The sequence below is a fragment of the Macrobrachium nipponense genome, chromosome 31, assembly GCF_015104395.2.
Source record: "Macrobrachium nipponense isolate FS-2020 chromosome 31, ASM1510439v2, whole genome shotgun sequence".
NCBI classification, from domain to species: Eukaryota; Metazoa; Arthropoda; class Malacostraca; order Decapoda; family Palaemonidae; genus Macrobrachium; species Macrobrachium nipponense.
In genome coordinates this window covers 31,565,045-31,577,544 of record NC_061093.1, presented here as the reverse complement: position 1 = coordinate 31,577,544, position 12,500 = coordinate 31,565,045, and the positions used below count along the sequence as shown (strand labels likewise).

At 35.6% G+C, this 12,500-nt stretch overlaps 2 protein-coding genes across 5 annotated transcripts in view; one reads left to right on the top strand and one right to left on the bottom strand.

Annotated features, from left to right (window-relative positions):
* Positions 1 to 12,500, top strand: part of LOC135206743 (guanine nucleotide-binding protein subunit beta-2-like) — an 81,410-nt gene that overhangs the window by 14,047 nt on the left and 54,863 nt on the right. The window contains exon 2 of the mRNA XM_064238225.1: positions 3,664 to 3,743. Coding sequence (XP_064094295.1) covers positions 3,675 to 3,743 — 69 coding nt within the window. The 5' untranslated portion in view covers positions 3,664 to 3,674. The remainder of the gene's footprint in view (positions 1 to 3,663; positions 3,744 to 12,500) is intronic.
* The window catches only part of LOC135206741 (procollagen-lysine,2-oxoglutarate 5-dioxygenase 1-like), a 111,354-nt gene that overhangs the window by 83,896 nt on the left and 14,958 nt on the right, over positions 1 to 12,500 (bottom strand). The window lies entirely within an intron of this gene.

Here is a 12,500-nt window from a genome sequence, read left to right as displayed (position 1 = left end):
ACATTAAGGATCATGATGAAAGATAAAGAAGATAAAGATTTAGGCAAACTCCAAATTCCAGCAAGTCACTCAAAAGCAATTTAACAAATAACGGATAACCATCACCACAGTCACATCAAGCAGTTTATTAAGGAACCAAAAGAAAAAGCAAAAAATTTCTAAAAGAAACAAAAAATAAATGAATAAAAACAAACACACACAGACACAAAAATCTATGTCCGTCAGGTATAAGATCGTCTTGAGCTTGATCCCACCTCATTGACTCAAGGCACAACTATCAAAATAAGAACTTTCCCTCAGTAAAAGCTTTCTTACATTACCTGGAGCAAGACATGACGGTAAAAGCCAAGGAGGAAGTGGAGGGGCGGGGAGCCAAGTAATTTCCATTTTGAAATGTCGAAGTAAAGAATGGCATTCCTCGTAGAATTTCGAATGCACTTTGAGAACACAGACTTCGGCGTCTTTACCTCGAGCGGTGCCTTCCTTTTCAAATCCGGGAAAGAAATAAGTTAGGAAAGAAAGAGATCGTCCACTTCTAAAAATGGTTACGGAAGCGATGAAATTCAGCAGTTCTAGTTGCTCAGTTTCCTCCTAGGAATTCAGTCAATGGTTTCACAAGACCAGACCTAAGGAAAAATGTCTCTGAGGCAGATTTCAACCACCAGACCACATGACTTGACAGAAAGCAAGGTGTATCACGAATGGATCCCTCATATAGATATCAACAAAGGTTTACACAATAAAAGAATTCTTGAAATCAGTTGAAGAAATAGGGGAAATGTATCATTTAGCAAGATATTAATAAGTGTGTGAAAGAATTGTAGGTTTAGGGAAAAGGTTCATATAGATTTTAATCTTGTAAAAGTTAATGTCAAATGGTCACTTCGTCCTAAAATCCGTCAGTTAATGAGAGTCATTGATATGGAGTTTCGTGACATATACGAGCATAACGAGAACACTAATGGATTAATTAGTTAGCTCAGAAGTGGAGAACTGGGCTCACGTGAGCAATTTAGCAAGGTCCACGGTTTGATCCCTGCCTACTGACCACAAGTCGACCCAACTGTAAATAGATGCCAAGGTCGTTCAGAGTCAAGCTAAGGTCAATGGGTAGCAATCTCATCCCTAGAAACTTGAGAAGTGGTAAGCTCTACCCTTTAGGTGCCAACCCCATCTAAGGGAGAGAGAGAGAGAGAGAGAGAGAGAGCCTGCTGATCTATAACTGCTGAAGGTAAGACATAAAAAAAAAGGTCACATTTGTGCATAATGCAGGGTTAAATGGATTTTTGCTTGAACTCTGGTATCTACAAGTACATCACTTACAATACGCATATTTCTCAGAAATTCGATTTCTTTTATCTGACTGTTGGGTACGTTCTCTGGACACGTTTTGATTCTCAAGGATTAGTTCCCTAAATCACCAATCTTAACTTTCACGATAATACTATCATGAGGTCACATTGACAAAAAGTTTTTACCATGAGACATAGATGTACACATTCCATAAAAAAATTATTTTGTTAAGGGAAAGCAATGCAGATAAATTTATTTATTTCAAAGATCATTTTCGTCGTTATTAAAATGATTGTATACAACAAATTTCATGATTTTCAGGTTCACTAACGAGGTACGGTCTGTGGTAATAGGTTCATTAGATGAAAATAATTTGTAATCCTTGAACGCTGGAGTATTTCAGATTTAAATTACGTTTGTGTGAACCCTATAGATTTTTTGAACCCAGAAAATTTGATATAAAAAATACCGAGGTATTTTCATCCGTCAAACCATTGTTATAGTATGAAACCACATTCATATTCTGTTACAATATACAACACAATAATACTTTCTATACAGAAATTATATATTAATAATGTAATCAGTTATGTGTGCAAGAGGTTATACAAACGAACATTGATAAATTAAATTATAAATTATGGAAAACGAAAATAATAGGATAAATTACAGAGGTTACTAAAGCATACGCATTTGATTCTTAATCAAAATAGTCTCTCTCTCTCTCTCTCTCTCTCTCTCTCTCTCTCTCTCTCTCTCTATATATATATATATATATATCCCTATATATAATATATATATATATATGAATATATATATATATATATATATATATATATATATATATATATATATATATATGTGTGTGTGTATGTGGCTGTTGTGTGGGTGTGTGTGTGTGTTGTGTGTGTTGTGTGTGTGTAGTGTTGTGGGGGGTTTTAATTGGGCAGTTTCTTCATCTGGACATGAACTGTTACAATCCACAGCTCCTTGCGTCTGATGGTCGACTGTCATAAACTTCTACCAATCACGATGATATCGGTTGAGGAAAATTTACCGTCAGCTCAAAAATTAAAATAACAAGGTCAATAAACTAGGCTATGGGAAGCATCGAGACATAAAAAGTGCGAGAATAATATATTAGGTTTTCTTAACTGTTTGTTTTCTGGCATCGCGGTGTCTTTGGTGATCGACGCCGGCAGTGGCTATAGTGAATCACCGTCCCGAAATGGATATAAGTTTTATCATTTTCGTTCTTCCTGTGTACGATTGATATTGCCACTAACCAAGACAATGACGTTCGGTTTTACTGCTGACTTCCACAGAGGCAAAAGCACTCTGCTTTGATTGAACTGTCGGAGCATTGCGTTGTTAAAGACAGAATATTACTTTTGTGTACAGCAATATATGATCATGTGCATACACATATTACATACAAGCAAACACATACACACACACACACACACACACACACACACACACACACACACACACACACACACACATATTATATATATATATATATATTATATAATATATATATATATAGATATATATATATATAATATATATATAGTAGTATATATGCATATATGTACGTATGTATAAACGGAGTAGATGATCACAAGGAAAATGAAACAACAGGGTACAAGATCTGCTACCCATACTCTAAGGCAGGGGTTATTAACAGAGGGTATCCATACCCCTTGGGGTTCCCGATGAGAACCGCATGCTGAGGGTATGGGACTTAATCTCTGGGTATTTGTATATATTTGATTTTAATGTGTTAGTGTATACCTGGGTATACTTTGTAAATAAATAGCTATATAAAAATATAAATGCTTTTGATTTTCTTGTATGTTCTATTCCTAGCTATTCATTCCTAAAGTGTGTATTAAACTAAGTATATTGAATTATATTGTCAACGAACAGGACTTAACCAAAGGGGGCATGGAACCATATTGGGCAATTTTGGGGGGTCTGGAGTTATTAAAAGGTTAAGAACCCCCTGCTCTACGGCATTATCAAATGTGCCTCAGAATATCTGAGAGTACGGACGATAGATCTTGGATTCCGCAGCTACACTTTCCTGGTAGCAATATACTCTATATTCTATATCACATTGTTATTCCGCGGAAGAAACTATGCATGTTAATCTGTATCTTTCTAAAAGTAGCAGTTTTCCTATAACACTTAAAACTTTTTTTCTAAACTGCGTCAGTCAACTTTTACAAAACATTGCAAATTCTTTCCTTCCTCGACCACTTTTTCTTAAATTCATTGCTGCCCAATTTTTTAAAAACTGCTAGCTAACGCCTATATTTTAATTTTCAGTTTTGTTTCAACTTTTTTTTTTTCCTTCTTTTACAGAATTATCCAAAATGCCTCCCAAGGACCCCGAGGTGGAGAAGCTCAAGAAGGAGCTTCAAGAGGCCATCGGTCGGGTGCAGGTAAGGAAGATTTTTATAATCTTGGTAAAAACGTCGCAGGAAAAAAAAAAAATAGTCACAGTAAGAAAGTCACAGGGAAAAAAATTACAATAGTCTTTTATAGATAGTGACCCCAAGGGTTTTAACCCTGTATGTATCCATCCACCTTTGCGACGTGTTTAGTACAAGACTGTAAATATCATAGAGACAATGACCACCAAGAAATATTGTGAATTCCCCCTGTGACTTTATTGCCGGCTACCATAAATTAATATGACATTTTTTTCTTGACTTTTTTCCTAGGCAAAATGGTGACTTTCTATTGTGACATTTTTTCCTGCGACTTTTCTACCGGCCACCTCATTTCCCAAGCCTCAAAAACTCAGAGGATGAGTAGGACTCATCCTTCAGTTAAATTTCTTTTTACTGGTATTATTTTCCTTCAACTGTGGGTAATGGTAGTCTAGGCAATGTAAAGGCTGTTTTATATCCAGAAGCAAGCTACTAAATTTCAATTTAAGAAATTTCTAGGTAAGTAATTTCTAGGTAAGAAATTTCAAGGCAAGAAATTTCACCATAAGAAATTTCAAAGTAAGAAGCACTAAAGAGGTGGAGCACTTTCTTGACGCGTGTCAAGTAATTGTTAACTGCTCAGGCCATAAAGATAGCATATTCTTGTTAATATGGATTCTGGACTTCACTCAGCGTCACTCTGGACTTTTTTGTTTTATGCAACATACAACAAGTTGATTTGATTTATGAAAATTTGGCTATAAAGCTAAACGCTGAGGTACTTCCAGCCATGCAGCGCTTAAGACGGTGAAACAAGGAGTTGGAGTCGGTGGAAGAAAGTGGGGACAGAGGTAGAGTTAAACCAAAAAGTGGTTCCACTCATGGTCCACCACGTGAGGTGCACTGACAGAACAGCAGTTACAGCACTAATCCCTAACGACTATATTTCAACGGTAAATTACTTTGAAAAGGGACGAGCGAAAACTGCTAACTTAGCCCAGGAGTGAATACAAAACAGATATTCTTTTTCACTATCAATATATTTTCCAATAATGCTCATGTCTATCTGTAAAGCAACGAAGGCGCAGAAATGATAAAAAGGATATTGTACCTGATACCTTGGTAAAAAAAAAAAAAAAAAAAAAAACTGAAATCTAAATTTTGAATTGAGGAATTAGGCACAAGTGACCACGTCACGCGCAAATGAGGTTGCTTTCACATCGAGTTTATTGCAAGATGCTTTCAAGATTTCTTACTTCAAAAACGTCCGAAAAAATGGATTTAATTCCTGTTAGTGAACCACAGAAATAATTTCATGACATTTTTAAATATAATGGACAATTATCGCCGGTTAAATAAGTTCACTGAAGACGGTATTTTATGAGATTTTATGTCTAAAACTTAATTTATAAGAAGAGAGTCTTATGGTCTTAGAGAGAGATCAACGGAATATTAAGTAAAAAAAAAAAAAAAAAAGATCTTACGGGGAATCTCGCCAAGAAAAAGGGAGAAATCCAAATTGTGTCTCTTGTCGGTAAAATCTCGAAAGCATTTACCAGAAGTGCGCTTTCTCACTGAAAGTATTAAAGATTCCGCGGTGTCACGGTGAAAACTGGACGCGTTTCGCCAGACTGAAATGATTCCCTCAACAGACAACACCTGCGCGAAGGTACGAGTATATTCCTTTTTATTTTTTTAAGACTCGTTCTACCTTACAACGTACCCGGGAACACAGAATACATTGCTCCATCTGATATAAATGAAACCACAGATATCACTGTATGCCTCTTTGATTTTGTTATTTAAAATATATTTTAAATAACAAAATCAAAGAGACATACTACTGTGGATTTACTTTCCCATTTTAGCGACTCATGTGATTATGAGTTTCCTTTGGATTATTATTATATCATTACTATTAATATTGGTAGTAGTAGTAGGATGGTGGTAACACAATGCATTAAAAGCTTTTCGACTGCAGTTCTTAAGACTGGGTTTGTTTCTCCAGCCTTATCATTGCATTTCTAAGGTCTTCCTCCAAAAAGTGGACTTCGTGATTCTATTTTTGATAGAATCATTCCTCCTTACTCAAGGACAAGGAATGCATTGCCTCATCTGATACAGAGTAAATCAATCACAAAATCTCTTGACCTTATTACTTCACTTCCCAGAACTTTTCTCATAAAAGGGGTCTAAGGTCACTCAACATATCGCCATTTATATAACGTTGATCCGGAAAAGGTATTATCAACAGCCTTGTTAAGTTCCTCTGATTCCTGGAAACTACCAAAGCCATCCGGATGTGTAAAAAAAAAAATATCTAAGAGGCCATATAAATGGGGCTATGGTACCCAAGTATCGTTCTGCTGGCATGGGTAGTCTGAACTTAATATTGAACTAAACTACGGTATGCAATGGAAAGGAAAAAGAGATGATGCGTAAAAAAAAAAAAGATAAAAATGTAAATGGCATTATACATCACAATGTGTTCGAAATAGTCCAACTATACAATGAGTTGGAGAAATGTAGAAAGGTGGTGAGGACCTTGGCGAGGTGGCTGGCGGAAAAGGCTACGCCGCTGTGACGGCAAGAGGTAGCAAGGAATCCTTACGAGTGGGGGAATTTGTCTACATTCCTTAACAGGGAAGCCCTGCGCATTGGGGACGGGTAATACGAAGTGTACGTGTCTTGTCGCTCATTCACCACCCCCACCCCCCTCCCTCATCCCCACCACCATCTCTCTCTCTCACTCTCTCTCTCTCTCTCTCTCTCTCTCTCTGTTACCATCTATGTGTGCTCATTTCTCTCTCTCTCTCTCTCTCTCTCTCTCTCTCTCTCTCTCTCTCTTTTACTGTTGTTTCTGTGTGTGTGTGCTCGTCTCTCTCTCACTCTCTCTTTTTTCTCTCTCTCTGTGTTACCATCTGTGTGTGCTCTTATCTCTCTCTCTCTCTGTTACCATCTGTGTGCTCGTATCTCTCTCTCTCTCTTTCTCTCTCTCTCTCTCTCTGTTGCTATCTGTGAGCTCGTATCTCTCTCTCTCTCTCTCTAGTCATCTTCTTTTTCGTTGGAGTGTTTAGGTACGCTATAATAATATATAAATAAGAAATAAACAGGAAAATGAGTAATTAACAGAATATTCAGAGAAAGATTCTTTATGATTCTCTTTATGGAAGGAGAAGTCAAGAAACGTTTGGTGTCTGAAACATACATAAAATAAAATGTAATGTGTAACTAAGATACTAGTACTAAATTCAGGGCTTATGAACTACTACCACTACTATAATAATAATAATAATAATAATAATAATAATAATAATAATAATAATAATAATAATAATAATAATAATAATAATAAATAGCAGGGGTCTCAAAATGGATAGACAAATCCAGTTATGTATACGTACATACTATATGTTTAAAAGATAAATATTTTTCCCGAAAGGTTTCTGTACAGATTTAGCTTTCGATATATACATATACATAACTATGGATTTGTTGCTCCATTTTAAGACTCATGCTACTATAGGTATTTCTTTATTTTTTTATAATTCATATTTACTATTATTATTATTATTATTATTATTATTATTATTATTATTATTATTATTATTATTATTATTATTATTATTATTATTATTATTGGGAAAGTAAATCCAAAGTAGTATGCCTCTTGATTTTGTTATATAAAATATATTTTAAATAACAAAATCAAACAGACATACTACCGTGGATTTACTTTCCCATTTTATTGACTCATGTGATTATGAGTTTCCTTTTTATCATTATTATTATTATTATTATTATTATTATTATTATTATTATTATTATTATTATTATTATTATTTATTATTATTATTATTGGTCAAAAATGATTTTTTGTGAAAGTATCTGCAATGAAAATATCACGAAAAATACGATGTTTTGATATCCTTTCATTCCGTTGCGTTTTACATAAATTTTCCATATTGGTGGTAGTAGTAGTAGTATGATGTCGGTAATACAATGCCTTAATAGCTTTTCGACAGCAGTTTTAAGACTCTGGGTTGTTTCTCTAATAATAGTTTTTTTTATATAAATGCATCAAGAGAACTGATCGATAAGCATTAACATACCGTCGTTTATGCAAGCGATCTAACGGCACAGAAAGACCTTACAAACCTGACGTGCTGAGGGAAATATAACGATGTTTGCAGCCTTTCCGTATCAGGTAACAACGAATTTTCCACGTGACTGAAATTCTTTGCAGATGCAAAGACGAAGAACGCTTTCTTGAATATGATCGGCGTAAGATGATTCTTAACGCGTTAGCTGAATAAATACTAATTAATTCAAGATAGTATTTTGGGAAGTAGCTGGTCCGCTTCAATGGCAATGCAGCGGAATAATAAAGCCAAATAATCAATCAATATCTTTTCATGAAATCTTCCCACTTCATGGTTTTGTTTGACTACATCGCAATTAGTTGATCTTGAAGTTTAAATTAACTATTTGTCGTACCTACTGTTTTAAGCTGTCTATATACCAGCACGTAGTCTTGTTTCTGAGGCAGCCCGTAATAATGACCAGACAAGAAAACAACTTCCAAAGTCTTGTCAAAGGAGAAAGGAACCCAAGACGGTCTTCTTCAGTTCATATAAAGGAGTTAAATGAACAAAGTTTCCATTCAAGTGTTCTTAATCCATTATCTTGACGCCAGTGATGAAAGGGCTCGCCACGATAGAGTGCATTTTTATCCTTTTCTCCAGAAAAAAAAAATACCGCTAAGTTCTAAATAGTCTGTTATTTGCTGCAAATTGCTCAGAAATTAAAGTTTTTCTGACTACCAGAAACAGGGCTGGCATTGTGATTATCTGTCCTAAAACTGGTGCTGATGAGGGAGCGACTAAGTGAAAGCCAATTACGATAATTGGCACTGTCAAAAGACGCCGTGCGTTTGGCAACTCAGCGACTCGAAGAGTAACGTGACAGAGACATCGTCTCTTTGTACTTTGTTACAAAGTCTTTCAGTTTCCTGCTGATACAGAGGATACCTCTGATTGCAGCAGGCAGGTACTGGCCATGACTCAGCTTTTATTGGAGATTTGTCGTAGTTAATCATATGTTATGTGGACCCAACGTTAGGACCAAGATAAATGCCGATAAAATCTCATTGAACATGAAGACTATTATTTACGAATGGTACAGGCTGTTATAATTGCCAATACACACACACACACACACACACACAAATACACACACAAATACACACACACACACACACACACACAAATACACACACACCTAATACATACACACAACACACAACACACACACACACCCACACAACACACACATATATATATTATATAATTATATAATATACATATATATATATATATATATATATATATATATACATATATATATTCATAGATATACATTCTAATTTACCGTTTTTTAACATATGAGGAGTGACTTTGCCAATTTTGTTCACGTTACGACCTTGCTAAATTGCAGCATCATAATATGTGGCCATGCAAATTTTGTTTATTTAAATAGGCAGGTTTATAAGCCATGTCGTCCGTTTCCAGAAAACATGCATTATTAGTTATTAGTAAGACACGCCTGATGTTTCATAGTAAAAGGCCATTAAAGCTACCTGGCATAATCCTTTGAGGTCTCGACTATTTCCGTGTTTGTCTTCTAAAGCACAGACAATGCTGACTAAGAAAATGATTTCTTCAAGGTCTCTCTCTCTCTCTCTCTCTGCTTAATTTGAATAACAATGCATCGCGCGAATAAAAGACTGTGGTCTACCGTTCCTTTGCTCGTTACCGGAAATTTATGGTGGTATTTGACCCTTTCGTCTTTTCCTTCTCCCCTTCCTGATTGATTCTTCGCTGCCTTCTTCCTGGTTTATTCTGTTCTCTGCCTTCCTATTGATTCTTTACTGTGCGATGATTTGATCCTTCTTCGCTTTTTTTCCTAATTTATTCCTTACCTTACTTTCCTTTGCTGATTTATTCCGTTCAACGCCTCTCCTATGGTCACCCTGATTTGTTCTTTACTATGCACTTCCAGAATCCTTCTTCACTATGGACTTCCTGATTTATTCTTTACTAGATCCTTCCTGATGAAAGGATTCTTTATTGTAACACCCTTTCCCATCCACACCTGATTTATCCTGCGCTATGTATTATTTCCAATACCATTCCTGAATTATCCTGTACCATGTATTCTTTCCTCTGCCACTCCTCATTTATCCTACACTGTATTCTTTCCAGTATTATTCCTGAATTATCCTGTACCATGTATTCTTTACCAAGCCACTCCTAATTTATCCTGCGGTATGTATTCTTTTCTATGCCATTCCTGACTTATCCTACACCGTATTCTTTCCAATACCATTCCTGGTTTAGCTGTGCGATGTATTTTTTCCAATACCATTTCTGATTGATCCTGTACCACGTATTCTTTACCATGCCACTCCTAATTTATCCTGTGCTATGTATTCTTTCCAATACCATTCCTGATTTATCCTGTACCATGTATTCTTTCCTATGCCACTCCTGATGTATCCTGTACCACATATTCTTTACCATGCCACTCCTAATTTATCCTGCGCTATGTTTTCTTTTCCAATACCATTTATGACTGATCCTGCGCGATGTATTCTCTCCTACGCAACTCCTGATTCATCCTTCGCTATGCATTCTTTACTATATCCATCGCAAAACATTCGCTTATATACGCAAACAGCTTTCCATTTGGACAGGCAACTGGAAAACATTCAGGTTTCCGAAGACGCTTTCTTCCAGTTACAATCGGAATGAAAGCCTCCTCCATTTTTTTTTAAACTTTAATCTGAATTTCAAAGCCTGCAAACTCGTGCGAAACTCTTTTGAGATGGAGATCTGGAAGTCATTGTGAATATTCATACTTAAATGGCATTCCTTCTTTTCGTCTGTGCTCCCTTTATCGGATTCTTTTTTTTTTCCTGCCGTTTCGTGGCCCCAGCCCCGAGTTCCTAAAAATTGTAGTTTTGTTGTTTGTTTTGCAGACTATTAGCGTTATGCTACTGTTGATGATTATTATGATAGTGTTATTGCCGGTGCTTTGGTGATCAATAATAATAATAATAATAATAATAATAATAATAATAATAATAATAATAATAATAATAATAATAATAATAATAATAATCATGCTATTGCCAATGCTGTTGCGAACAACATTAATTATAATGCTACTGCTGGTGCTGTTGCGATTAATAATAAAATAATAATAATAGTTTTGATAATATTGATAATAATGATAACAGTAATACCAATAAGAATCCCTATAATAATAATGATTCTGATACCTGAAGTGATACGCTTCCTTGCCCATGGAAGAAACTATAAAAAAACCAACATCAGCAAAGGGCTGTCCCTGAATTTCATGGTTTATCTCCGAAGAGGGGTTTCGAAAGAATGATCATTACAGATAACGGTAACAGCGCATCAGAGCGAGGAAATAGTTACAGGTTTTACATTGTTGTTAGCTAAGGGTATTCCATTATATACATTACCAGGCGGGTTCTTTATATGTATAAATATATGTGTGTGTATATATATATATATATAATATATATATATATATATATGTGCGTGTATATGGTATGTATATATATACATATATTTATCATGATAAATATATTTATATTATATAATTCTATATATATAATATATAACTAGTCATTCTATCTATCTATTATATTTTATATATTTATTTATTATTTATATATCAATATCTATATCTATCTATTCGAATCTTATCTACTATAGATATATATATATAATATATATATAATATATACATTAAACTACACATATATGATACACATAATATTATAGGGTGTGCGCTGCGGGCTCGGGTGTGGGCATAATATATATATATATATATATATATATATATATATATATATATAATATATATATATAAATGTCTGTGTGCATATGTGTGCGCGCACACTGACGTGGTGTTGATGGACAAATACATTTCATTGATCATTGTTATGGTGTTAACATCTGCAAGTGGACTAGAGTTCGAAACCAGGCTAGAGATCGTTTTACGGTCTCATACAAATCACCTGCATAGTTTTTTTTATCTATCTGTCTTAATAAAAATTCAGCAGCAGCTCAAGCAGTTAATATGAGCCTGGGTTCTCTGCTTGTTTGTATGTTTGTATAGATACGCGTTTAGTATACAGAGGGTTGCCCAGAATCTCCTAAAAACGTTTGAAAGTGAAAGTATTCCCAAGGTGAACGACACAGCTAAGCCTGCAACCAGCATTCCGTCTGTTTTGTTGTTGAATTCTTCATCTCCTTCTTCTTCTTCTTGTTCTGGCGACTGACTGCATCGGATCAAGAGTCGATTTACAACCAAAAACATAAACCCGAGAGGAAATAAAAGGGAAAAAAGAATGGACTCCGGCCAGCTCGTAAAAAAAAAAATAAATAAATAAAAGGAGGCGAAAGGGCTAGAAGCGAGAGGAAGAGAAGGGCCGTTCCATACGTATTTATTAGGATAACCTCAGTCCTTTTATTGATGCAGCATCCAGCAGGGGCGATTGTGGCCCCACATCACGGAGCGGTTCCATTTTTCTGGATCACCAATGACTTACCTCCTCCCGCCTTCCGACGCCGATGTGCGCGCCCTGCGTGCCCACCCCCCCCCCCCCCCACCCCCCCACCCTTTATATATATGCACGGGCGGAATGGCGGCTCTGCATCTCCCCCATCCCCC